The sequence below is a fragment of the Haplochromis burtoni genome, unplaced genomic scaffold (assembly GCF_018398535.1).
Source record: "Haplochromis burtoni strain Fernald_Lab_line unplaced genomic scaffold, NCSU_Asbu1 Contig_757, whole genome shotgun sequence".
NCBI classification, from domain to species: Eukaryota; Metazoa; Chordata; class Actinopteri; order Cichliformes; family Cichlidae; genus Haplochromis; species Haplochromis burtoni.
This window is the reverse complement of record NW_024583118.1, coordinates 105,658-133,110: the sequence shown is the minus strand read 5'-3', so window position 1 is coordinate 133,110 and position 27,453 is coordinate 105,658. Positions and strand designations below refer to the sequence as shown.

At 40.1% G+C, this 27,453-nt stretch overlaps 1 protein-coding gene across 1 annotated transcript in view; it reads left to right on the top strand.

The window, feature by feature from the left end:
* malrd1 (MAM and LDL receptor class A domain containing 1) overlaps positions 1-27,453 on the top strand; it is a 66,338-nt gene that overhangs the window by 17,295 nt on the left and 21,590 nt on the right. Inside the window, exons 8-20 of the mRNA XM_014330317.2 lie at positions 383-488; positions 1,001-1,368; positions 2,115-2,548; positions 5,661-5,748; positions 5,827-6,006; positions 6,098-6,254; positions 7,543-7,699; positions 7,786-7,896; positions 9,070-9,283; positions 9,387-9,628; positions 12,088-12,376; positions 18,676-18,921; positions 21,524-21,681. Coding sequence (XP_014185803.1) covers positions 383-488; positions 1,001-1,368; positions 2,115-2,548; positions 5,661-5,748; positions 5,827-6,006; positions 6,098-6,254; positions 7,543-7,699; positions 7,786-7,896; positions 9,070-9,283; positions 9,387-9,628; positions 12,088-12,376; positions 18,676-18,921; positions 21,524-21,681 — 2,750 coding nt within the window. The remainder of the gene's footprint in view (positions 1-382; positions 489-1,000; positions 1,369-2,114; positions 2,549-5,660; positions 5,749-5,826; positions 6,007-6,097; positions 6,255-7,542; positions 7,700-7,785; positions 7,897-9,069; positions 9,284-9,386; positions 9,629-12,087; positions 12,377-18,675; positions 18,922-21,523; positions 21,682-27,453) is intronic.

Here is a 27,453-nt window from a genome sequence, read left to right as displayed (position 1 = left end):
TGTTTGCAGAACGGCATGATTTTATGATTTGTGTGAACGCTGCTGCACTGACCGTTTCTATATTTGGCTCCTGGCTGTTGGCCAGCAAGCCAACCTGTGTGATCCACAACATCTTGCTCTGTGCTGAAATTTAAAAGAAGAAGATATATAATCTCTTTTACACTAGACATTGTATTTCACAGACATCCCAAAGGAAACACAGATAAAATAGACCCGTAAGGGAGCAAAAACAACAACAACAACAACGTGGGAAGATGTTTAACTAAAAGAACTTCCATAAGAGTTTCTGGTCAGTGACTCACTGACTGTCTGGTGAAGCAAGTTGTTTACAGAACTTTAAAAAAAGTAGATGCTGAATAGTAATTGTCATTTCTCATTGCAGGTCACTTCATGTTTATATTCAAGAACAGCAGCAGTCTGTTTCCAAACGCTGCTCTCCGAGGACCGCGGTTCCAGCAATCGGCTGCTGCCTGCACCATGACCTTCTGGTTAGAGTCACACTACTTTAAAGCCAGCACATCACAACCAGTCTTCATTTCTTTGTCAAGCCCACAAAGTAGTTTGACAAGATTCATTGCTATGAAAACACGCTTTTCCACTTGCTGTCTCTCTGCTTTCTACTACTTGTTTGATCTCGTTCTTACCTCCACTCATCATTTTACCTGTCTCAGTTTTGCACTCTAAGCATATCTCATCTTTCACAATCACACACAATAAGAAGTATCTGAATCTGTCCTGTTCTGACAGTTTTATGGCCCCTGAAGGTTTATGTCTAATAACAGATTATAGTTTTCCCCTGGGTGATTGGAGAAGTTCTCCAGGCAGAAAGCAGGAGCTTTATAAATGGTCATTTTTTTCCTTCAGTGTCCTCAGGTATTATGTCCATTGAGTATTTTCACTACAGTATGTGGATGAAGGCAAAGGTTTCAGGTATAGCACGGGGGAATGCATCCATTCAAAATTAACATTTTGTCTTCCATCACTGTCTTATTCCCCTCAGGCATTATAATTCAGGCATATCTGTGGGAGCTGCTGACATGTCACTTCGAATCGAAGGAGTTGAAAACCACACTGTCATATGGAGAACATTGTACGACCAAGGACCCCACTGGAACCAGGTCACCGTACAGCTGGGACGCATCACCCAGCCTTTCCAGATCTCCCTGGCTAAAATCAGCCTCGGCGTGTTCGATGGAGTCGCCGCTCTAGACGATATCGCTTTCAAGAACTGCTCTCTGCCTCCGGCGGTGGATGAGTGCCCACCCCACACACATTTCCACTGCGTGCACACCAAGGCATGTGTGGAGCATCTGCAGCTCTGTGACCTTGTGGACGACTGTGGGGATGGATCAGATGAGGCAGGATGTTGTGAGTGTCTTTGATGTTTGTTCTGGATCAAAAGTAAAAGTACTCGTCATAGTGTTGCATCAGTGTCTACAGGGCATTCCCCTGTCTTAGCTTGTTGAGATGAAGCTACTTCATTTAATTTCACTTGCAACAGACTTGCAACAGTCTTGGTTTATAAATGCAGAAATAATAAACAAGTTTAATCTGAGGCATTCAGCTCATAAAAATATCTGTTTCTCCTCCCAAGAGGACTATATTCTTTGGTGGAGGAATTGTTCAGATATTTTACATAAAGCTGCTCATCTCTAATTTCACACATTAAAATCTGTTTGCAGGTCCTGGGTAGCGTTACTGCAGATATGAAAAAAGTTTTTAAAAGTTGCATAAAGCATTTTGAAGCTCCTTACTTCTGCTTAACGCTACATTAGCTGCTGCTGCTGTGTTAAAGCAGTAGATCTGAAATGGCACTATCTGTGGCGAAGTTAAATTATGGGTAAAACGTAGTCATGCATTCTCAAGTTCTGCTTGTAGACTGTATATGAAAATATTTATTATTTTCATGTGTGGCCAGTAGACTCTGCTGCACTGATTTTGGCACTTTTTTGTGTGTTTATCAATGTTTATCAATGTCAGTCTGGAAAATTCAAGTTTTCTTAATGGTAGATAAATACAATTAAATGGACAAAGACAAGATGTTGATTGCTTTTTATTGCTTTATATTGTTGTAGTTTTGTCTGTAGTGAATTTCTCTCTGTCATGTGTCACAGCTCCAGAGCTGCAGTGTGACTTTGAACATGGGCTGTGTAACTGGAAACAGGAACAGACTGGAGAAGATGTTTTTGACTGGACCATCTACCAAGGCCCGACTCCATCCTTTAACACAGGCCCTTTGAAGGACCACACATTGGGCACCGTCTATGGCCACTACCTCTACATTGAGGCGTCTGCCCCTCAGGAGTTCAAAGACACGGCGGTGTTGCTCGGTCCAGTCTTCAAACCCACCCACCACGATGGCAAGTCGTACAACCACTGTGCTTTCCGCTTCTATTACCACATGTTTGGAAAATATGTGTTCTACCTGGCGGTGTACTTGAGGACCACTGCTACAGGCCGTGGCCAGATGCTGTGGGTGAAATATGGAAATCAAGGAGACTTCTGGCACAGGGAGACTCTTTACCTCAGCAGTGCTCAGCCTTTCCAGGTTAGCTAATGGTAGCATTCACATAGACATTATTATAAAGCAGTGTGGCATTTTCAGTGAGGTATTTACACGTTTATTTCACGTTTGTGGGATTTTTCTTGGATGTTTTAACCTTTAAGCATCATTTTAAGAGTGTAATTGGTAAAACATGTGATGTGTTCAATTTAATCTGTGACTGTCGTTTTAAAAAACCGACTTTCAGACAGTACACTCAATACATGGCAAAATGAAAATACGGAAATAAGAAGAAAATATCTCAAAGTTCTGCTTACACAGTGGTTAAGATATAACTCTTAGGTAAACCCTGTGATGTTACAGTCTTGGCATCCCACTGTGAGTCATTTGCTTTTGGCTCCCTTGTGTAATCAAAGTAGATATGCACACATAAGCTCTAGGTAAAAACAGTTCCCTTTGCAGACAACGCCGAGACATTAGTGAAGCAAAGCGTCTGCATGGAGTGCACTCCACCATTGCGTGATGAAGATCCATTTAAAAGCTTCACTGCTTAACATCGATCCCTCAAGATGGATGTTCTGTTGTCATTACTCATGAGTGAGTATAACTTGACAGGCAGTTAAAGACTTTTGCTCTGCTATGGCAATGAAAACAGCAACTCTGTGTGTCAAGTCAATTGACTGCAGAAAGGGTAAAAGTGGGAGAAAAACAGACACTGATGAATTAAATTCAAATTCAGAGTGATCCATTTGCTCCCAGTGCAGGCAAAGTGCCATGAAATGACAAACTCTAAAAACCGGGCATCTGAATAGTCAGTTGTGTCAAATTCATCCTTTTACATTTTCATTAAGACTTAATGTGGTCAATGTAAGAACAAAAAGACATACATTAGTGCATTTCCTGCTTAAATCATCCAAATGTGATAATATGAAAACTTAAACTATTAAGGTGCCTTATTCTGCACGTATGTAGGATCTTATAGAGGCAAAATTATCTGTAAAAACATTTCTGTACTTTTCACGTTCAAGCTGTTTTCTTTTTAAAACCTGATGAGAATCTTTGTATTCGAGTATTTCTAAATGATACTTCCCTTTTTTTGCAGTCACAAGCATGCAAGTGACTGCTGAAACAACATCTCTGAGAAAATTGTTTAAAAAAGGGGAAACACATATAACCTGGATAACTGAATGCTTTCTATAAGAAAAATTCAAGTCAATAATTAAATGAAGAAATATGCGTCTAATTTATTGGCATTTCGGCAGTTTTAGATAAAGGAGGCTTTTGCCAAGTATTGATAATTGTTAATTTGCATTATTGAGCCACTAATATATCGAATCAAGTTGTCCGTTGTAGGTACCAAGGTGCTACGCATTGCAACAAAAACCTCCATCTAAACTTGCTTTGGTTGCTAGCAGATTGCTGCTGCCACTCAAAAACTTGAGAATTAGTGCCTTACTGTTAAGCAACAGTAAGGCACTAATCAAGAGCTTAGAAAGAAAAGCCTCCAGACTTCTTTAAGTTTCTTGAAGACGTTTCAACCTGTGATCCAAGAAGCTTCTTCAGTTCTAAAAGCAATTGGTAGAGAATCCCAGATTTTTAAGCCATATTGGGAGTGTCCCTAACAGGGTCGTGGACCAACTATTGATCCTCTGCCTAATCACACGAGTCAAGGTGGGAGAACAGTTGTGGGTAACGATCAGCCAAGGTTTCAGGTGAGCCCTTGTGAGACCTTGCCCCACTCATGTGACTAACCCTAAGTCACATGATAAGCTTGTGTGATTAGGCAGAGGATCAATCGCGAGGTGGTTTCTGGTGCACCACCATGTACCTATTTGTGACCAGTTTCACCTTGTCAACTAGTCCCTAGGCCTCTGTGCCTGAGGCCTTACAGAACAAACACACAAAGCTAATGTTAGCAAATTTTAGCATGTTGCTCAGACTGAAGGTGATATGATTAAACATTAAAAAAAAAAGGTTTTTTCAGTGTTTCCTCCGTAAAACTTGTGTGTAATCTGTCTGTGTGCAATCTTTTCTGCGGTGGCCCTGAAAGGCCAAACGAACTGCAACTTAAGAAAACACCAGCAATAAGAAAAATGCTGCAAAAGCACACAAAACACAATGGAAATAGGAAAAACGACAACGGAAATAGGAAAAATTCAAAACAGAAATAGGAAAAACGAAAACCGAAATAGGAAAAAACACAAGGGAAGTGTTTCTGGGGAGACAATAACCCGACAGACCAGTTGCAGGAACACAAAACATGGTAGGTGTGTTTTATCATGATTCATATAATACTGATGATGAATTTTTAGGCTAATAGTAAGGCTAACACCATCGGCGTAACTTTGTGCTGAACATTGGGGGGGTCAAGATCTCTAAATAAATAAATAAATCTGGATAAATTCCCAGATGATTAAACATGCAACTATTTGGTTGGTAATACCTGAAATTAGTAAAGAAAATCAACAGCCTATTTATGCAAGATAATTCATAATTTTATTGGGGGGGTTATATTGGTTTGGTCTGATTATTGGGGGGGTCATAACCCCCCTGGACATTACGCCCCTGGCTAACACACTTACCTCTCATCTTTTCGTTCCTCACAGGTCCGATAGATCCTACCCTTCTTTTAAGTGTCTCCCAGCGCAATTCTTAGCATATTTTGGTTCCTGCAACTGGTTGTCGGGTTATTGTCTCGCCAGAGACACTTCCCTTGTGTTTTTTTCCTATTTCGGTTTTTGTTTTTCCTATTTCCGTTGTCATTTTTCCTATTTCCGTTGTGTTCTGTGTGCTTTTGCAGCGTTTTTCTTATTGCTGGTGTTCTTAAGTTGCAGTCCGTTTGGCCTCTCAGGGCCACCGTACTTCTCTCTAACAGAGAATTTTTACTTAGACCTTCGTATAGCTATCTAATTGGGCTTACTTCAGTAGATATTAGCAAGGTAACAGAGACTGTTGTGAGTGAACCAAAAGGTTATATGAACATTTTTGAAATAACCAAAAGTGTCCCAGCAGATGTACTTAATACCAAAATCCTGAGTTCACTTTTAATTGGTTCCTAAATTAATACACCAGCAGCTACAGCTGTTCCTGTTAAAAGTTTTGGACGGACTTTATACGCTAACTCCTCGACTGAATATGCCGTGTGTTTATTTCCCAGATTTTGATTCAAGGTACAGTTGGAGATGATTTTACTGGAGACATTGCTATTGATGACCTTTCCTTCCTCAACTGTGAGCCTTATGAAGGTAAATGATTACAACACAAAACTGTACAGTGAAATTCTGTTTCCAGTGTTAGTTATTTTCTACTGTCTCTTGCTCTAGGAGAGCTCCCCACACTGAATAATACAACTCCAGCAGTGACGACTCCAGCCCCCACAGTTCAACCCAATATGTGCCATTATGGAGAGTTTCCTTGTGGGACATATGGGGAGTGCATTCCCTTCAGTAAAGTGTGCGACTTTAGATATGATTGCTCTGATGGATCAGACGAAATAAGTTGTGGTAAAACATTTAAAAGGCTTTAACTATTGCATTATCAGTCTTCTTAAATGTTTTTGAGACATTTTTTATTTTTATGTCCCCTCTTTTCCAGTGAAGGAAAGCTGTGATTTTGAAGGAGGTGACACTTGTGGGTGGAAGATCGTCAAACCCTCTTTCATACTAAATCACTCATTTCGCTGGTCATGTGACCAAGGGGAGAGCAATCATTTTGGAGAGGAGTACCACCGTCCTACTAATGACCACACCCTGTAAGCACCTACCTAAGAGTTTTTGTAATTTTTTCAGTATTATTGTTCATTTTGAAACCTTTATAATACCTTTCAGCATTGATACTTCCTTCCAAAACGTGCATGTGCACTTAGGCACCTCCATACCATCAGAGATGCTGGCTTTTGAACTGAACGCTGATAGCATGTTGGAAGGGCTTCCTTCTCCGCAGCATCTGGGATTACCAACAAGATTGTCTAATCTGGATATAGAATACTTTCCCACTGTGAGACAGTCCATTTCAAATGAGTCTTGTCCCACAGGACACGACGGCGCTTCTGAAGCATGTTCAAATATGGCTTTCTTTTTGCAGCTTTAGTTCGCATCTTAACTGTCAGTGGTTTCTGGGCCCATTTAGTAATGTCAGTGACACAATCATGCTGATGAGTGTTGCAGTCTTGTCTGAGGGACGGAGCACCATCCAATAAAGGTCTTCAGCCTTGTCCTTACACACAGAGACATTTCCAGTTTCTCTGAATCTTTTGATGATATTATGCACTGTAGACGATGACAGTTGCAAAGGCTCTGCAATTTGACGTTTTGGAACATTGTTTTTGAAGTCATCTTCTTACGCACTCTTTCACAGATTGGAGAGCCTCTGCCCATCTTTACTTCTACCAATTAAATTAATTAATTGCTAGATTTTCTCCCAGCTGAGTGTTTTTGAACTTTCTTACTTCTTCAGCAATTTATTCCCTCTGGGAAAATGTAACAATCTACAAAATATACAGACAGCTGCCAGTGGTTCTCCTCAGCCTCCTGGTAGATGCAGCTATGGTATCAATTGAAAAATCCTACATGACTTCCTTCTCGAGTTATCGCATTCACCAGATTCCCGTCCTTGAGATTTTTAGTAGAAACCCCAACGGTATCAATTTGAAAGTCCTACATCGCCTCTTTCTTGCATTCGTATTTGTAAGGGTGTTCACCTTTCCCGCCTGCCTGGCAGGGCAATAACAATATCCCATCAGCCGTTTAGGCCTGAAGGGTAAAAATCATAAACGAATATTTCCCAAGAGAAATGCCAAGAAATCACAAATGGGTTGTTTCCTTTAAGACAAATATTTTACTGAAAAAAAGTGTATATTTTTGCACTATACTACACTAAGTAAAAATACAGCTGTCAGTTCCAATGCAGAGCCCTTTCTCAGTATATCCAAGGCACTCAGGCTAAAGACATTACTAAAGCTGATTTAAATCCTCATTTCCGTCTCAGATCCGCAGCTGAATTTGAGATCTTATTCTGTATTCCTGATATTCCTCTGATAGCAACAGCTCCAAGGGGTGGTATATGTATGCAGACAGTTCAAACGGTGGATACGGTCAGACCACTGACCTCCAGACTCCTGTCATCTCCTCCACTGGACCGCAGTGCACCCTGGTCTTCTGGTACCACATGAGGGGCTTCACCGTGGGAACACTGAAGGTAAAGAGAGCAGACAGATCATTTCTGTGTATGGGGTCTCATCAGAATTGAGTCACGGAAATATGTTGCTTTTTTGATGTCTGCAGGTGCTGCTGAAGCAAACAAACATCACTCATGAGGTTTGGACTGAGACTGGTAACCAAGGCAACAAATGGAGACGAGGAGAAGTGTTTTTGGGGTTATTGAGTAATGTCCAGGTCTGTTACATAATTTTTCTCTAAGAAAACTAGTGAGATATCTAAATCAGTTTAATGCAATGAAATGGTTCATATCAACTTTTATATAAAAATAATATAAAATAGTCATTTTTAAACAATTTAGACATTTCATACAGTGGTATTTTTATAATGATGTACAGTAAAAGTATAAAATGACAGAACAACAGCAGCAAAAGTGAAAGGGAAGGTTTACAAGATAGTATTTACACCTGCTATGATGTGTGGATTGGAGAGAGTGATACTGACAAAACCAACGAATCTGAGCTGGAGGTGGAGTTGAAGATGCTCAGATTTTCATCAGCAGCATCAAAAGGGCAGCTCGGGTTTAGTGGTTTGGAGACAAAGTTAGAGAGGCAGGGCAGAGATGTTTGGACATGTGCAGTAGAGTAGTGGATGTACTGGACAAAGGATATAGACGATGGAGCTGCCAAGCAGGAGGAAAGAGGTAGACCACAGAAAAGATTCATGGATGTAGTAAGGAAGGATATGAAAAGAGTTGGTGCCACAGAAGAGGAGGCTAGAGTGAGATGAAGGCAGATGATTTGCTGTGGTTTCACCCTTTTATTGTTTTTAATAAGTAAAATTCTGGACAATATAATTTGGCTTTTTTTCTGATAAAAATTAATTCAAAATCATGTCAAAGTGAAAACAGAGTTTTACTAAAAAATGTCAATGATTTAAATTCCATTTAATTCTTCACAGCCACTTGACCTAAGGCAATCTTTAGAGAAGTACCTGTCCTTTCAAAACAAGAGATAATCAATGTCTTCATCTGAGGGGCAAAACTGCCACACCCAGATAAAAGTACAGTGCCTGCCCCGGTGGCTTGATTGCACCGGAGAAGTCATCCCACTGATGCACATTAACCTTTGTCAGAACAGAGAGTCAGATCAGAGCTGATGGTACAATCAGCAGCTGAAAGGCTTTACACACCAAACCTTCAGAGCCCTTTTTGAGACTACAAGTGCCCTTTTCCTTTCCCCTCCGAGCACTTCATCAGCTGACTGCCACTAGACGCGGAATAACAAGACTCATTAGGACAGGGGCTATCGGCTCTTCTGTTTCCGCGGCTTGCCTGATAACATTAAGCATCGACCTCTCCAAAAATAGTGAGGACTCAGAGTTGATCCCGGGTCTGTTGTTCTTTTTCAGGTGGTATTCTCTGCTAAACGAGGGATCAGCTACATGGGTGACTTGGTAATAGATGACGTCGGCTTCGTGGATTGCTCCCCTCCTCTTCCTTCAGACCAGCCTTGCACACCTGAGCAGTACACCTGTGCAAATGGCCACTGCATCCCTCAGGACAACCTGTGTGACTTCATCAACCACTGCGGGGACAGCTCAGACGAGAACCCCTACATCTGCCGTGAGGCCTCTTCTAATGTTTGGCTGATGACTTTAAGTGGAAGATTAATTTTCTGATAAATGAACAGCCGTGATTGAGTTCTTCTTTTATTGCCATCTTTCAGAGGGTTTTATTGAACGCTGCAGTTTTGAGTTTGACCTCTGTTCCTGGCGCCAGTGCCAAGAGGATGACTTTGATTGGAGGATCAGCAGCAGTCCAACCATTGGAACTAGGCCATCAACTGACCACACCCTGGGAAACTCCTCGGGACACTACCTCTACTTGGAAAGTTCATTTCCTCAGGAAGATGGCAGCACCGCTCGTATAATAGGACCCCTACTGAGCCGCAGGAGCTCACAGTGCAAGGTCAGGTCAAGGTCAAAGGACAGAATGTACGAGAATTATTAAAAATACAGCTAAATGAAGACGCTAAAAAAAACTTTACCACGGATTAAATTTTTAAATTCTGAGGTCATCAAAATTTGGCCGTTTCTATTGGTTTTGATGTGGCATGATTTGAGCTGGTAGGCTGGTTGGTAGACAGGTGTGTCCTGGTACCAAGACCACTAACACAAATTCCATTTAACCCTAGGATGGATGGATGGATTATTTGATCTATATAATAAAATACTGTATTTTTAATTAATATTGTAAAATATACATTATTTAACAATATATTAATAATCATCATGCCCTGTTGAATCCTCCCATCTTTGGGTTTTGTGAGTCAGTGGATTCCTAATTAGATCTCTTAAGAAACATTGCTTTATAACAACATGATTGATGTTATTCAGATAATTGTCTGGGACTTGTGTGTGTGCAAAACCTTTGAACTACAACTGATTTCTACATATTTTGCTTCCAATCAGCAAAACTTTCTTATACTTTAAATGATTTCAAGCAATAATTTTCCAAACTTCCTGAAGATCCTTGGAAGTTGTTCTTTGGACATTGGCTGTTTTTCAACTTTATGCACTAATGCATAATTTATTCCCATTTCTATTGTTGAATCTTTGAAAAATGCCAAAGATAACACAGTTTGACACTAATAAAATTGTATAGTTGCACCAACAAGATGATTCCCAAAGATATAATAACTGAAAATGTGCCATCTTTTTGCATGGTATGCAGTATGAGGAAACTGGACAGATAGAGGACAAATGAACAATTAACTGGCCTGAAAACCTATCTACAGCAGATTAATAGTATTTTTAAGTAATATCTTTAAGTAATAGGGGGAAAATATCCAACAAAGATCTGACAGAGGACCCAAGCCGTGCCAAGCTTTTGTAGGTGTCAGTGGAAGGGAAACAGGAAGAAAAGGCTGAGGTATGCCAGATTACACAAGAACTGCACTGAAAATCAGTGAAAACAGGTCTTATGAAGTTATGAATCCAGATTTGAAATTTCTAGTTGTAATTGCCACCAATGTGCTTACAGTGCTTACAGTGATTTCTAAAACACAGTGGAGGCTTTATCTTGATTTGTGGCTGTAGTGTTGAAGTGAACATTTCAATAAACCTCTACTTCTACCTTCAGTTTTCTTAGTAAAATATAAAGAAATAAAGGGTGTCTTGAGAACTTTTGCACAGCAGTGTATAATATAATATATGTATGTTTGACTTTCAGTAGTAACTAATGTAAAATATATATATTTAATATATATAAGAAGAGCTAAATTCAGTGGTTTTGGTATATTCACACTATCAAGATTCAAGTTCAACTTTTTGGAAAATACGCTCAGTTGCTGCTAAGAGCTAGCTGTAGCTAAGCTAACTTAACTTAGCTTAGCATAAAGAGGCGATGGAGATGAAAATAGTCTTTCTTGTCATTTAGTCCTCAAACAAGTGTAAAGATGAGATGTACTTTTCATGTAAACCCAACCAGCTGCTGACTTTAGTTTCTTATGTATTTCAGAGATGAGTGGAAAACGTTTATTAGGAAGGACATGAACGTATTTCTTAAAATTAAGAAATTCCTGTCAGCTTGCAAGTTTTAGTCTTAAGAAATGACTTTTAAATATTGACCTTCTTGTTCTTACAATTAGAACTGAAAACATGATGCAACTAAACAGGCAATTAGCAACTGAGTGTGTATGCTTGGTTGGTAGTATGTGTGTGTCCTCCCAGCTGTCAGCCCCATGCTCTACTGGGAAATGATTTCTTGATTGACTGCCTGGTTTGCTCTGTGTGTCGTGTCTGTCTTATCCTGCTCCTGACCTGTCAATCAATCACACGGTTAGCAAAAAGGCTCCAATTAAACTGAAGGGAGGGCTGTGCTATGGGGGAAATGCTCTCTCTGGCGAACGAGAGAGGGAGGTGTGCTGCCACAGCTCCTGAACAAGCCTCCATTTGGAGAGAAAGCCCATAAAATATACTGCTAACTCACTGATGTGTGATGGAAAAACACAATTTATCTCTGTGCCTTAATAAAGGCTACAACTGAAGGGAAAAGCACATCGATCCAGTGACAGACCGAGTGGATTAAAACTTAATCACCTTAGCATGCCTCTACTTTTTGTTTCTTTCCACAGTAGACCAATATAAGAAAAAAAAAGAAGAGAACAAAGTGGTATCAGTGTGTCAAGCAAGCGACCTTTGAAAGATCCAAGCCTATTATTTAGAAAGAGTACCAGTGTAGATATAGTAGCGATTGAATTATTTGACATCTTTATTACAGTACGGATATTAGTCCGTACCAACATTTTTCCCCATTTCCCAACAAAAAATTTAAAGTCTTCAGGGTTAGACATTACTGTTACTAAACTATTGATATTTTTTGTGCTATTTAAATTAACACCTTTTTCATTTTCCTCCTTTTCTCAGATGCGTTTCTACTTCCACATGTCTGGAGATGGCATTGGGACTCTCAGTGTGTTCAGCAAAAGTGAAGGCCATCTCCATCTCCTCCTGACCCTGACGGGAGATCAGGGCAACTACTGGCAGATGAAGGAGATCCCGCTGAGCAGCTCCAGGGACTTCCAGGTCATGTTCGAGGGCAAGGTAGGCCGAAATCCAAAGGTTGACATCTGCCTGGATGACATTACCTTCTCTCCAGGATGCCTTCTCGCTTCCTCAGCTACATCGCCCGATAACACTCCTTCACCTCCTCCAGGTACGCAGTTCACTTTATTGGATATATGTTTCATTTCGACCTTGGCTGTTTCTTTCCGTGTTATTGTACACCCTCCTATCATTCACAAAAATATGAAAAACTGTAAGCCACCAAAAACTACATAGTGCATATATTGCTTATAGTAAATAAACTAGAGCTTTCTATAAATCACAAACGTTTTACATCATGGTCTTCTCATGTGACGTCACATATTGCTCGAGAGTTGTCTGCCATATTGTACCTGACACAACCACCAGACGTAAGTGGAAAAACATGTATTCCCTGACTGGTTTGTGAGTGGTTTTCTAATAAGAAAAGCAAACAGTAAATGCAGAATGTTCAAAGCATTTCCTTTGGTCACCAGCAGATTGCTGCTTTTCCTCAAAGTTTGAATCACGTGGATTTGCCTGCAGCTACTCTTCAAGCGGTAGAGCAACGGTGAAAGGTGTGACACAATCGAGATACAGAGATTGTTTGCCTTTAAAGTAAAGGTTACTTTTGATGCTTGTTGACTGCAGCACTGAGGCATGACTTTTACTGAATCCTTGTAACTTTGCTGTTTCCCTGTTTCACCTATCAGGCGAAAAGTCTCAAAATCTGCAGTTGCAATAACTTTGGCAATCCTCTCTTTTTATAACTCACCAACACTGGGGTAAAAATGTGGAACAGCTACAAATACTGCTGACAAGAACCTCATCTGCTCGTGGTTCTTAGTACTCATTAGCAAATATTAAGGCAACAAGCTATACTGCAAATATGGCTAACATAATATGCTTATGACAAGAACTACTGTGCATGTATTCATGAATACTGTAGTTTAGACTATTTCATGAGTGAAGGAAAGCATAGCATAAAGCATAAATCTCTTTCAAAGCACATCTTATTGCATGCCATAGCAGCTGATTCCACTTTTCAAATTTGATCCCAGTTGGTTTACTCTCACGATTTACACCAAAGTTCTTCTAGAAAACAAGTGTCAGTACTCTCCAGCCATCTTGGTAACAGCTTCAGGCAGAAGCTGACTACCGAGCAAACGTCATATAAGTTATGTACAGAGAAAGCCCAGAAAACCATTTTATAAGCTTATCTCCATCTTTACTATAACAACAAGTTGGTATTTCTGCCAAAACAGTGAAAACGGCTCTGGTAAAAATGTGCCAGTGCAACAACACAACAGGCTCAGTTTTTGGTCTCTATTGGCTCTTTGGGCACAGAGGTTTGACATCCACCATCTTTTCCATCATGTCAAATGCCTCCTGTGAAGAATGCATTAATATGGGCCTTCAAATTCCAGTGAGACATTAAATATATGTACTCTTACTAGATGAAAGTGGTGAACTCTGAGAGCTTCAGTGCAATATTAACTCAGGGGCCAGATCTCACAGTTGCAAGCACTTAAATTCAACAAGGCGCTCACCTTGCCAAACAAGAGGTATTGCAATAAATGCCTGGCATGTTTGCTCTGCAGTCAAAATTAAAGGACTGCGTGTTTCTGCAAAAGACTGAATGACCAGATGAAGGCCAGAGTGTAGCAGGAAAAAGCTGTTTTTATATTATTGCTTCTAAAAGACCCGGCTATTCTAATAATGACTTTTTAATTCCGCTGTGGCAGGGCGAATTCTGGGACTGTAGTCATTTTCTGTGAAAAGCTGTTTAACTGTTTCCCTCTAGGGCTGCTTTATATGAGGATTTTATCACAAAAGCTTAAAGATCACTGTCATTGAGGCAGAACGGAACAGCACAGCCCCGAGTTCCCAATTAAACTATTTGGTGAATTTTCAGAAAAGATTTCACTAAGATGTCGATAACTACAGTTTTGATTACTTTCACCTTGATAGTTTGCTCATATGGGCAATCGGAGAATTAATAATGGCTCCTGGGTTATTATAACACCACCTTCATTTGGAGGTGAAAACTGGAGTTGATGAGGACTGGATTAAAATGAGCTCAAAAGCTCAACCAATCCAGATTTAGAGCTCTTGAAAATAGAGGTGGCCTATCAAACATGCTGGTTTTCTTTGGACTAACATTGTCAAACGTTGCACATTTCCATTTTTAACCTTTTCGGTATCTTCGGTTTTCCGTTAGACACTCGTCTTAATTTAAATTACCTATATAAAACATTCCTTTCTTGTTTTTTTGAGCAATTCAACAGTAACATCCAGTTTAAGCTGGAGTTTTGCTGATATAAAAAAATAAGATGTTTTGAACTAAAACGAACAATCTAAGGAGAAATGCTCTGAAACGTTTGCTCACCTCGGGGCTGAAGCTCTGACCAAAGCGAACCCATCATAGTTTGAATTTTAGACTAGGGAGATGTTCAGCATGTAGAGGTTCCTCTGCATCCCTTGCATTTTTTATGAGCGAACCCTTTAAAAGGCAAGAGAAAACAACAAGAGCTGATTTATCGGCATTGTCACTGTGGCTATAATTGGCCTATTAAACGTACTGCCTTTCCGATGCAGCTGATGTCGAGGGAGAAGAGAAAATCTGATTGCCTGTGCGCAGAAAGGGATAAAAACTGTGAAGCTCCCTGTCATTTTGAGCTGTAGAGGGTTTGTATCCAGCTGCATGGTGATGTGCAGGATTGTCCTTACAGCTGTCTCTTTCTCTTACCTCTCTCTTCGTTTCACTGTCTGTTTGCATTCGTCTCTTTCGGTGCCTACAGTGAATAGCTGTGCTCCAATATTAATCAGACATTATTAGAGAAGTAGTGTGGTGTCAATAAGAGTCGCTGCAGGTTTGCATGCTAATGATGCTTACCTTCAGCTTACTCCACTGCTCAGCTTGTTGATTTTTCTCATACTGTTGAGACTTAGAGGAAACTTTTATATATCCATCTTGAGCATGCAGCTCATTTTATATAGTTTCTTCTCATTATGATGGTTTAAAAAAAGTGCATGCGTTTTAGGTTTTATTTAGAATAGAATAGAATTCAACTTTATTGTCATTGCACATGTCACAAGTACAAGGCAACGAAATGCAGTTTGCATCCATCCAGAAGTGCTTTAGCCATGATATAGATATATTACAAAATTTATATTAGCAATAATATAGATATATTACCGAAATGGGTCTGTTATAGGTATGAGGGTACAAAAATGGGTCTATTATGGGTATGTTACAATGTACACGGTATGAAGGTATGTTATGAATATGCTATAACTATAAGTATGTACAGGCTGTAGTGGGTATACAAGCTATGTACAGGCTATGAACAGGATATAAATATAAAGCTATAGAAATATGCAAGTTATAAACAGTTGTTAACAGTTGTAGAATTATAATTATCGTATTGTACAGAATGATTGTTTATACAGAATTATGCAGTAGTGCAGTTAAGATAAGTGAAATATGTGGCTACTTTATTTATTTAGCTTGTCTAAAATTATGACAGCTAGGATAGGCTCCAGCGCCCCCCGCGACCCTGAAAAGGATAAGCGGAAGCGAATGGATGGATGTCTAAAATTATTTCATTTAAACTTGAGAAGGTCACTCATCCTTTCAGACTGAACGTCTATGTATGCTGGAATGGGAATCTATTCTGCTTTTAATTATTTTCATAGATATTAATTACACTGGTAGACACTTAAAAGTGGTCGTCTGACACTCTGGTTGCTACCATTCGCCCTCTGGCAGCTGGTATAGGCTCCAGTTCCTCTTGCAGCACTGAGTCATATAAGTGGAAGAAAATGCATGGAAAGATTTACAGTTTACACTATGCAATATATGTTAAGGGCTTAAACATAGGCCATAAGGAGCTGAAATCCAGTGCATAGGACTATTAGTTTGAGACATATAGCAAAATTAAAAGGGTCAGAAGATGCTTTTTTTCCCCCTTTAAACATGACAGGATAATTTTCTGAAAGAAGAAGGAAGAAGCAAATAAAGTAGTGTGAAAACAGGAAAGAAAGGCATTGTAAAGAACACGGTGATATGAAGTGTTTCTTGAAGGTTAAGTCAGGGAGTATCACCGCTGCCCTGACAGTGAGGTGAGTCCAAGTGGCCATTAATGAGACAAGAGGGAGAAGACTTGAAACAGAAACCTTTTCTCTTTGTGTCTCAGCAGCTGCAGGCTGCAGAGGACGTACAGTAATACTGATGAGAGCAGAGACAGCAGGAACTGTAATTATATACTGCTGTTCCCTCGGGAGCTTTTTCTTCCACAGCTTCAATCTATATAAAACCATCACACGATGGAGCAGAAAGACCGACCGCTTTTACTCTCCACTTGCACTTATTTTATAGCTCTGCCTGGAAAAAATACCCAAAACTGTAGAACAACACACATGAATAATGTTAACGTGGAGTTCTTTGTTTGTATCTGTAGACTGCATGTAAATGTGAGCGTGTGTAAAGGAGAGACAGAACAAAATGCAAATCAGATTTGAGCCGATCTTCTTCTTCAAGTCACTATTGTTTTGGACTTGCAATAGAACTGGGAAAATACAAGTCAAATAAGTTTTCCATTAAAATCCTTTAGTAAAGCAGTGAAAGCAAAACTTTTTAATCTTTTTTGTGGCTCTTTCTGTAAAAGATAAAAGCTGCAAACTGGAACATTTAGGGTCATCTACTCTTTAATACTCGTGCAGTCAAGTAAGTGGCTGTGTGCAATGTTCGTATTATGGAAATTCATTCATAAAGGTCCACATTTTACAGTAAAGTGTTTCTAATTAACAATAAATGTTATAAATATTTTAGATAAAAACAGAACAGTTTTCCAGTGAATTATCTGAAACCTGGGTGTCCTTCTATATTCAATAAACCTTCAATAAACTTCCTAGCCTGAAATAATTCACTGGGATTTAAACTTTAATGTTGAACCTGAATGACATTGCTGCACAAGGGGGCAGCATGCCGCTCAAGGCGCCTGCCCACATACTGTATGTAAGTAAGGACAGGAGCAGCCTGGTGACAAGGTCACATTGCCAGCAGCCTTCGAGCTCTTTGAGTTATCCAAGTAACAAGATATAAGCAGGAATTAATGAGGACAAATGAATTAGTGTGCATTCACAGGAGCAGAGCGGTAGCCACTCCTGTGGGTTTAGCAGTATGCTGCTAGCTGATCTTTGAAATAAATCCACGTACAGGCTCAGTACGTAGCAGAGCAGCTGGGAGCTGTGGCTTCCTGGCTTCCTATATGCCTTTGTGGGGCACATTGCTTCTGGTCCTGTGCATTTGAAGAGGAACAAAGGATTAGGAAGGACTTATACCCCTTTCTCTCCTTTAATTACAAGGACCGCCCCTCTTCATCACGCCTCATCTCTCTTTGTAACACTCCCTTAAGCTAAGCACTGACCCCACTGGAATGTTTGGCTCCAAAAGAAGCAGATTCCAGCCTTCTCCAGCCACCAGATCATACAGTGTTTCATTCTTATAGCCCCATGCCCTTTTGTCTTCCTAAGCCTCTTAAAGAGCCCCCGATGCCACATGCAGACGGTCCCCCTCTCTTGAGTTGACTGCTTACGCTCCAAAGTTAATGCTCAACTCATGCGGTGCTGTCTAATCTGGTGAAGCACACAGTAGTTATTTTGCTGAAACTCCTTTAGGCACAACATTTTTATTGCACTTTGTAATTCATAACAGAAAAGCTGGATGTTTTAGGAAATGCACAAATTGCTTTACTTTAAATATTAACCTGCAGCAGCAGCCTGCTAGCTTTGCACATGTAAACTTCTAAATGAACATACATAATTAACATACAGTGTCTGGAAAACAGTTTTCAGTTTTGCAAACGATATTATTTCTTGGTGAGAAGCAATGACTTCCTGCAGTCTGGTTCTTATACCTGTTTTGTATGGATAAAACAAAAATCATATACAGTTCATATATACAGTATATATGTGATAGCAGTACAGACAAATATAAGAAGAATATGGAGATGAAGCTCGACACTGACCTTTACAGTGCGTCGATCCAGAGGTGGTGTTATTTTATGGGACGCTCAATAATAATAATAATGACAATAAATTTTATTTGTTGGCTCTTTTCAAAACACTCAAGCTGGCCTGACTCCACAAAATTAACAAGATCCACAAAAAACACAATAGCAAGAAATATTTAAAATCCCAGAATAATACATATAAAAAATATAAGTTATAGTTTATATGCTGAACAGTTTGGCTTTAACATGTGATTGAAAATGTGTAATATGGTCTGGCTGATGGAGGTGAAGTGGTAGTGAGTTCCAAAGATCCAGGACGACTGGCGACCTGTCATATATTTTAGAAAAAATATGCTACTTCGCTACATTCGCGTCTGAGGTGTATTTCTTTTTTTTTTTGTTGTTTTATTGTCAGGGTCCTGTCCTTCGGGCTTCCTGCCTTGTGAAAATGGCAGGTGTTTCGCTCCATGGCAAAGCTGTGACTTCACGGATGACTGTGGCGATGGAACTGATGAGAAGCATTGTGGGACTTCGTGCACCTTTGAGAACGGACGCTGTGGGTGGAAGAGCTCCCTTGCTGATAATTTTCACTGGGTGCTGGGCACTGGGTCTGTCCAAAGCATACGGCCTCCGTATGATCACACGCTGATGAATGAGTATGGTATGAGTTTGCATTTTCTGGTACACTATGAACTCTGTACACATTTAAAGTTGTAGGATTTTTCTTTTTACCACCGTTTCTCATTAAAAAGAACAATTCTTTAATTACCGTTGCATAATTTAGCAGGTGCATCTGTGCTGTGAGTGGCTTTGTATAATCAGAATGAATGATTTTTCAAATTTTACCTGCTTGGGCCAAATGGCTCTCCACCATGTTTAATTCACGCTTTTGTAACTTTACAGACAAAATCAATGAGTTTCTTCTCAGCATGTGAAAGCGCACCAGGTGATTTATTCAAGGCTAAAATTCCACTTTACTCTGTGCATGCCAAAAAAGCAATACACATAAATTACTTATCACTTAAGCTAATTTTTATTATGCAGCCTCCTGCATGTATCTCCTACTTTGATACTGATCCAAACCAGCACCTCGTGGCAACCCAGCAAACATGGCTAATATTATTCCCCAGTCAAAACTGGACAGATGCTGATGTTTTTCCACATACCATACTGGTCCACTTAGAGCCTCAGATGATTGCAATAAGAAACAAATGCACATGATTTTGTTTTTTAATATGCCATTTCATTGTTATCTAATTTGTTTAGCAATTAGCAATGCAATTATGCCATTTGAGTTTAAATTAGCTGTCATTTGTTGCATAGCCATCACCTCCGTGCTTCCCAATGTTCCCATTATAACCCTGAGGTGAAGCTAACTGATCAGATAAGAAATGGACAGCAAAGCAGGAGATCTTTTTATTTTGTTCTAATCATTAGTTAGCACACTCGCTTGGGAAGCAAAAGATTCCTTTTTTGAATCCAGAGGTCCAAATCCCCTTGGGGTTACTTCATGAAGAGCATCTGGTGAAACACTGCTAAATAAAAAAATAATAAATGCAGAGCTTCTGACAGCATCTTTTTTTATTAAAAGGATAATGCATAGCAAATCTTGCACACAAACCTTCCTTTACTAAGAAGTCCAAGACGCCTGCTGGATGTGAACTGGCATTTAGAAACTATTTTTAAAAGTCAGATTGTGTGCAGGGAAGGGATTCCCAGGATGGCTGCAGCCTTTCCAGCCTCCACAAAAAGTAAAACAGCTCAAGGAATGCAACAAAAAGGCAGATACCTTGACCCGGCCTGCAAACTTTCCAGACCCTGATCTTATCGAGCGTTTGTGTGCCCTGACTGATCCATGGAGGTCACATCCCCAAACAAACTTAACCCAAAAGATGTGCTGCAAACATTACAGTGACTGCAGGACACTCCCGTCAGAGGTCTCATGTCCACACCCAGTTGCTCTTAAGGATGTGCAAAAGATTTCAAATGTGACACGAGCTGCTGTTGAAGCTAAGTCTGCTAGCTTGCTGGCTGACCCCCGTGCGTGCTGTGTCATGCACACGTAACATGCCGCACTTTCCTCATGTCATTTACCAAACGCACCCTCAAATTAGGATTTAACATCTGCCGATTTCCCATCTCCCTCTCTTTGGCATGTCAGCGCTCCTGTCCTGCATCACCAGCATCCTCCTGCAAGCTCTGGGGGCAACTTTTCCCATCACTCTCCAATTTCTATGTGTAAGATATGTGCAGGGAGTGATGAGCTCAGAGACATATCTGTTGCTTTAATAAATCATTTCAAACCTTGCCAAACAGAATAACAGTCACAGCAAGTATGGGTAAATACTACAAGAAACACTTGCTAAACAGCTTTTCTGTGAAGAAACAAAACAAAAAGCTTTTTCTGAGTCAGTTTACTGTGCAGCCAGACAAATAATGTTCTAATAAAGAAGTCAGTCAGCAATAACAGCCGTAACCAGACAACAACAGAGCAGAGAAAAGGGAGTTTGTTACAGAGGACGAGGAGGAGGAGGAGGAGGAGGAGGAGAAGAAGAATACCCTGCTGTGGCTTCTTCTCCCATTACTTTGTTATCTGCAAAAACACCAAAAATGAGGATGTCTTGCAGAGGCATTCATGTTTATTGCAAACTGTGGTGAGAAATATATTACATTCCCACTAAGTGCTTCACAGTGAAAGTCTTAATACAGTTCTGATCTAGCTGTGGGAACACCAGATTACATGCTGCATCATTTCTTGAAAAGCCAACTTAAAACCGACTGGTGGTCGACTGAATCTTAATATTCTGCTGAAAAATGTAGACCATAAAAAATTGAGTTTGATTCCATGAAAATCAGAAGAATTATATCTAAACTTTAAGTGTGTTTAAAATATTCAGTAACAGCGATACAAAAGCCATGTACTACAAAAAAACCCGATGTAAGATTATTATTATTAATGTCGCTAATGCTGAGTGCAAAGAAGATACACTTTCTTTATTTCTCATTCATTCATTTTCCTACTTTCTCCTTTCTCTACTTGGCTGAAAAAGTTTGAGTGCTCCCCTGTGCCAAAGGCAGTGAGACATTAGAAGATGTGTCAGAGATTACCCCGTAACTCTTGGCCCTCCTTCCCCCAACACGTTTTGTGACCTTCATGTGATTTGTCAGAGCCACCAGTGCAGAGATAGTTTTCAACCTCTGTGCTCACTTGCTGGCTCAGTGCCTTTCTCCTTCATCACTTTCCCTCATTTCTCTCCCTTTAGGGCATTTTGTCTATTTGGAAGCAACACCAGTGGGACTGAAAGGCGATAAAGCTCATATTAGAAGCTCTGTGTGGAAAGAGTCTAGCGCCATCTGCAAGCTCTCTTTCTGGTACTACATTTCCCACAAGGCCTCGGGAAGCATCCGGCTTCTGATCAAGGTAATGCATCTGCATATAGACAGAAATGACATCAAATTAGTGCAGCTGTATCGTGGTGTCTGTATTTGTAAAAAAGACAGGAGGTGTTTGATCTATAGAGGGAGGTTGTAGTTGGTTCTGAGCATCTGGGAAGATTCTCTCTTTGGCAGCTTGCAGTTCTTCTTACCCATCAAGTTTCTGTACACATGGCTGATTCTGAGGGATTAAAATTTCTATTTGGACTTTTCTGCCATATAAACTCTGGTGGGTTTGGCCTCCATCCTCTAGTCTATTTACTCTAAACTTTATTTCACTTTATCAGGTATGACTCAAACAGAAGGTGCTGCTGCTGTGCTTGACAAGATTCATTCCTCTGCAGGAAGGTGTAGCAGATCATTTTTCTGCATGTGTGGCACTTCAGGAACTTTTTATGCCATCTGCAACAAAAATGCTAATATAAATGTGTTTAGTTATTTATTTGTAGTACCTCCTTTTTCAAACATTTACATATCATTGCTCATGCAAAATAAAAGGCTGTTCAAGTTCATTTCAAGGAGGATCCACATTCAAACACACATGGCAGACAGATTTTGGTAGGAAGCTGAAAGAAAGAAAGAAAGAAAGCAAAGGAAAAAAAAAAAAACCCAACCAAACAAAACATCCAAAGAGAAAAGCCATCTAATGGGAGCAATAACTGAACCAGAGCAACTATGAAGCCCTGAAAAAAATTACACACTCCAGAGAGCAGGGTAATAAGGAACAAGAGCAGGCAATCGCAAGAGCACCAGAAAGAGGAATAAAACACCCTAATACGCATAGGGAAAGTGATTACACAAATAAAACAGGAAATGACTGCCAAAAAAATGGCACAATACTGGAATACATACGCAGAGGAAACACGTAGAGGAAACAATTAAAAACTCGGGCAGGGGTAAACAACATCAGCAACGGGAAAAACAAAACACAAGAAACATGAAGAGAGAAACAGAAGAAAAGCAAACTGTGGCTTATGCCTGTCTCTGACATGTTTCTGCTACTTTAACTTTTAATTATAAAAATATAAACATACAAACACATTTGAGGTGTCTTTATAAAATAAAAAACACTGCTAAGACCCTATGGGAATGTGGTGAAATTTGTGTATAATGAGTATGTGTGCCTGTTGTTTCTATATAGTTCTTTCTAATGGTAATTTTAAAAACCTACTTTTATCCCTTGCTGTTTGTTTCATTGTTCTTCATTTGTGAACAAAAACTAAAACACATTGAATGATTGTGGCTGCACATTAACAAAAAAAAACAACCTCGTTATGTTACTCATTCACTGATCACATGCTTGGATGGACACGTTACACTTACTGATGCTGTTTTTGTCTCAATCATTAGATAAATAGTCTTTACTATTGATTGTACATTAAAGCCTGCTGTAGACTGGATACTGCTATCATGATGGGATTTGCCCAGTCCCCCAGTCATCCAGCCGGCTGTTGGATTGATTATGAGGCTCTCCGAGAGGCAGGAGATGATAAATGCATGTGGACTATTTTTAAATGTGCACCCTCTTTCACATATGGGTTGAAAATGTAAAATTTGGCCTTTTAAAGAAGGTCAGCTCTGTGCTTTAAAATGAGGTGCTGGACTCATTTACACTTAGAGACACAGACGTAGTGGGTGGAGAGTTCAGAGGCCCTCTGTGTGTGTTTGTGTGTTGGTGGCTGTCTCTGTGTGTGTGAGGGAGAGAGACAGGCAAATAAAACCAAAATGCCTCAAGTGTTATGTGGCTATAGCTTCCTATGACACATAAATGATGATAAGTACATGTATGACCTAGAGGGTTCAAAGACATAAGCACTTACAGATTATTGGTTTGTGCTATAAGTTACAACATTAGAGCACTTTTATAGTCCGGATGTTGCAGCTACATAAATACTAGCATGCACACACATTTGCACAGGCAGGGCAATAAAAACACACAAACACGCTCACACTCTCTGCAAGCATCACAGTGTAAATATAGTGTATACTATGCATCTTTAAAGGGTGACTGAACAACAAAAAAGCTTATGATAATAAGAGTGAAAGGGAGGGGATTGTATTTACATGGCAAGCCTCCCCCCCTCCCATGAAGTTCACAAGGGGCTCAACAGGCGGCTCTATTTATATCACCAGCCGTGTGAACTGCTTCTTTTAGTCATTAGTCATCACACTAATGAAGTGTCTGTCCTCAGCAGCAGAGCAAACTGAATAAAGATGGGGTGTAAGAGTGAGTTAAGTAGCATTAATGTACCTGCCAATCTTCAAACTTCCAGCAACACTCCTTCTAATGTGTCTACATCCATTTATGTATGTATGTATACATGCATTCTCCTATGAGATGATGGATGATGTCCTAGAGGATCTCCTCCGAGATAGGACCAGGGCATCACTGATCTCCTGGACAGTCGGAGGTGCAACCTGGCAGTATCGGAAGGACTGAAATATATAATGTCCCAGAGTTGCTCAAGCATTTTATCCTGATATCTAATTGCAGTTAGGGTGTAGAGGTCTGTGTGCACCTCTGTTTCTCATTGTTTGGTCAAAGGCAATCACACCAGTGGCCTGGTGGAGGTCATTCTATAGCTTTAGCAGTGCTCATCCTGTTCTTTCTTGCACAATGAAGCAGATAACAGTCCCGCTAATTGGCCTATACAGACCTGTAGTAACCGCTTGTCTCCATGCTTCTCAGACTGAACTGGGAAATACAAAAGAACCTTTTGGCAATGACACATGTTGATGTGCAGTCCTGGAGGAGTTGGCCTAGCTATGTAGGGTCCAGGTATTGCCTCGTGCTACCAGTGGTAACGCTGACCTTAGCCACTTCCTAGTGGGCGGGTCTTAGAGAGAGACAGAAACTACAGAAGGAGAGTCCCCTGTTTACAAAGTCGGGCCTTTTTTTCTTAATTTTTGCCTTGTGCAACTTTAAAGTTTAAACATTTGTAACTTTTTGAGGGGTCAGGGATGAGATGGGGCAATTAAAGTTTGGTGAAAAAAAATAAAGTCTGGAACAGAATTAAAACAGAAATGGGACTATGCTAACAAAGGAAAATAATGTAATTCGTATTTTTCGTTATACCCCATTTCCTTGGCTGTCTCAGCAGTATAAAAGTTTCATCTTGGAGAGATGAACTCTTCCTCTTTTCATGGAAGAAATATTTTACTTTCCCTGCCGTGTATTTTTCATAATAGGCTGTTTGTTTGCCTTACTGACTGATGCACTTTGAGTCAGCCTACCATAACGATGACAGCAAAATTACTACATAGCTAGCTGTTTGCTCATTAATATAGTTATATATGGTGTTGTGGGTTCAGATGCAGCCTGCGATTATGGTGAGCCAAACATCTGCCGGTCAGCCACAGAGAGGACGTTCTGCTCGAGTAAAATATAGCATGACGAGGCTAATCATTTGTGCGTGTTTCTCGTCACGGAAACAATATGCAAATCTGTCCCTGGTGAAACATGGAAATATTTTTTTAAGTAAGGAAAGACTGAGTGTAAAGAAAAAAAACTTGTGATTTGACTAAAAGGTAAGTTGACAGAAAACAGCTGCCAGCAGTTTCATAAAATGAAAAAGCCATGAATACAAATTGGATTTTAGTTTTGTGGAACATTCAGTATACGGTTAAGACGTCAAGGATTTCACAGTTTCAATAAAAGAAGCTTTTTGTTGCGAGCACAACGTTGTTTCTTTCTTCTGTTTCTTGCATCCTGACTTTTACTGAGGGATAATAAAAAGAAATTATGCAAATGTATATCCTCTCTTCACTTTGAGCAAACCGAATTGGCGGCTTGCGCTGCCTTGTCTGCAAGCTCAGGAAATGATGCTTCAAATTGATCGAATAAATGCCTCGATTGATATGCCACCCAGGCATCAAATGTGAGCTACGTATGCCTGTAACGCGCGCTCGTCACTCGCTCTCTGGCTGCTTTTATGGATTGGGCCTTTACTCCGTGGCATAAATCTGGATAAGTCCTGCTGCAACGCTGCCTATTAATGTACGCTCTACTCTCACAGTAACAAGATTATTTCAAGCCAGGGCTTCACTGGCATAAAGAGAGAAGACAGTCTGTGCAAGCCTCACCCAAGGGTGCATTTTAATAGGCTTTCCAACCGCAGAGTAGAAAGTGACATTGCTTGTCCTCTGCGTCTGAGTATATTACACCAGGTTTCCTTTCACTGCAGTCGAGCCTCTGGTCACATATTGCCACCTCAAGTGCAGCATGTTTGCTGCTTTATTTTGTTAGGGGTGGTGTTTATTTCACACTCCTGCGACTCATTCCCCACTGCAGCACTGCCCTTAAAACTGAATAATTATGTGACGCTATAGACCTGCAGTTTTCCCATCACCTTTACAAAGAGCAGAGGACGAGGAAGCCGTCGTAAATTATTAGAGCTACAGCAGTATTAATATCAGACTCATGAGCTTCTGCAGAATAGGTAGTTAAATCTATATGCACCCCCATTAATGCTCTTCTCCGTACTGACCTGAACCTAAGATTGAGTTTCAACTATAACTGATATTCTAGAGGCAGAACAAAGCAGAATATACAATACTATGCAAAAGGCTTTATATATACATATATATACATAGAGAGATAGAGAGGTAGATAGATACATATATAGAGATATAGATATATATAATTTTTTCTAGGAAAATGGGAACCATTTATTCAAGGACTGTATTCCTCATGGTGTGTAGTGTGTCCTAATATAGCCAATGACTAACAGCTCTTCTGGATTCATCTTGTTGGTGAAAAATACAATTTTATCTATTCCAAACTGGCTTATTTTTGGTATTTTTCAAAGATTTAGCTGAAAAATAAAGAAAACGAATTATATGTTTTCATGGTTGCTGTAACAAAGTGCCTAAAAATACCAAAAATTGGTTCTTTGCTAAGTTGTATATACATAATACTGGTTCATCCCTTTAAATGATTCATCAGGTCAGTGTTAAGTGGCTCAACAAACAAATAAAAAACATCCATCCATCCATCTTCTTCCGTTTATCCGGGGCCGGGTCGTGGGGGCAGCAGCCTAAGCAGAGAAGCCCAGACCTCCCTCTCCCCAGCCACCTCCTCCAGCTTCTCCAGGGGAACACCAAAGCCTTTCCAACCTCAGCTGGCTCCTTTTGATGTGAAGGAGCAGCGGCTCTACTCTGAGCCCCTCCCAGATGGCTGAACTTCTCACCCTATCTCTAAGGGAGAGGCCAGCCACCCGGAGGAAGCTCATTTCTGCCGCTTTTATCCACGATCTCGTTCTTTCGGTCACTACCATAGGTGAGGGTAGGGATGTAGATCGACCGGTAAATTGAGAGCTTCGCTTTTACACTTAGCTCTCTCTTCACCATGACCTTGGGGAGGTTCAAGGACTGGACAGAAAAGGAGTAAAAAAGTAGATCAAAGAAAAAGAGAAACTTTGAAAGACCTTCGGAAGGTCTGGAGAAGTGCTGCTGTATAAGTTTTGCTCCGTACCTTATAGATGTTTGGGTATTTTTCTCAAAAGTTGTACAAAGTCAGTCTTGATCCATACTGGCTCAGTTTGCCAACAATTAGTTGCCATTTCTTACACTTCATTCTTATTCTTGGCTCAATGCTTTTGCAGATCTAACCCCATCAGAGACTCTTCAGCTACACCAACTCCAAGCGGTTCCACATTCTTTCAATAAAAGTTTTAAAAGTGGCCATGTGCTGCTATTTATTGTAGATGGGCGAGTTATTCAGACACACTGTTGCCAACCTAAACACTTATACCACATC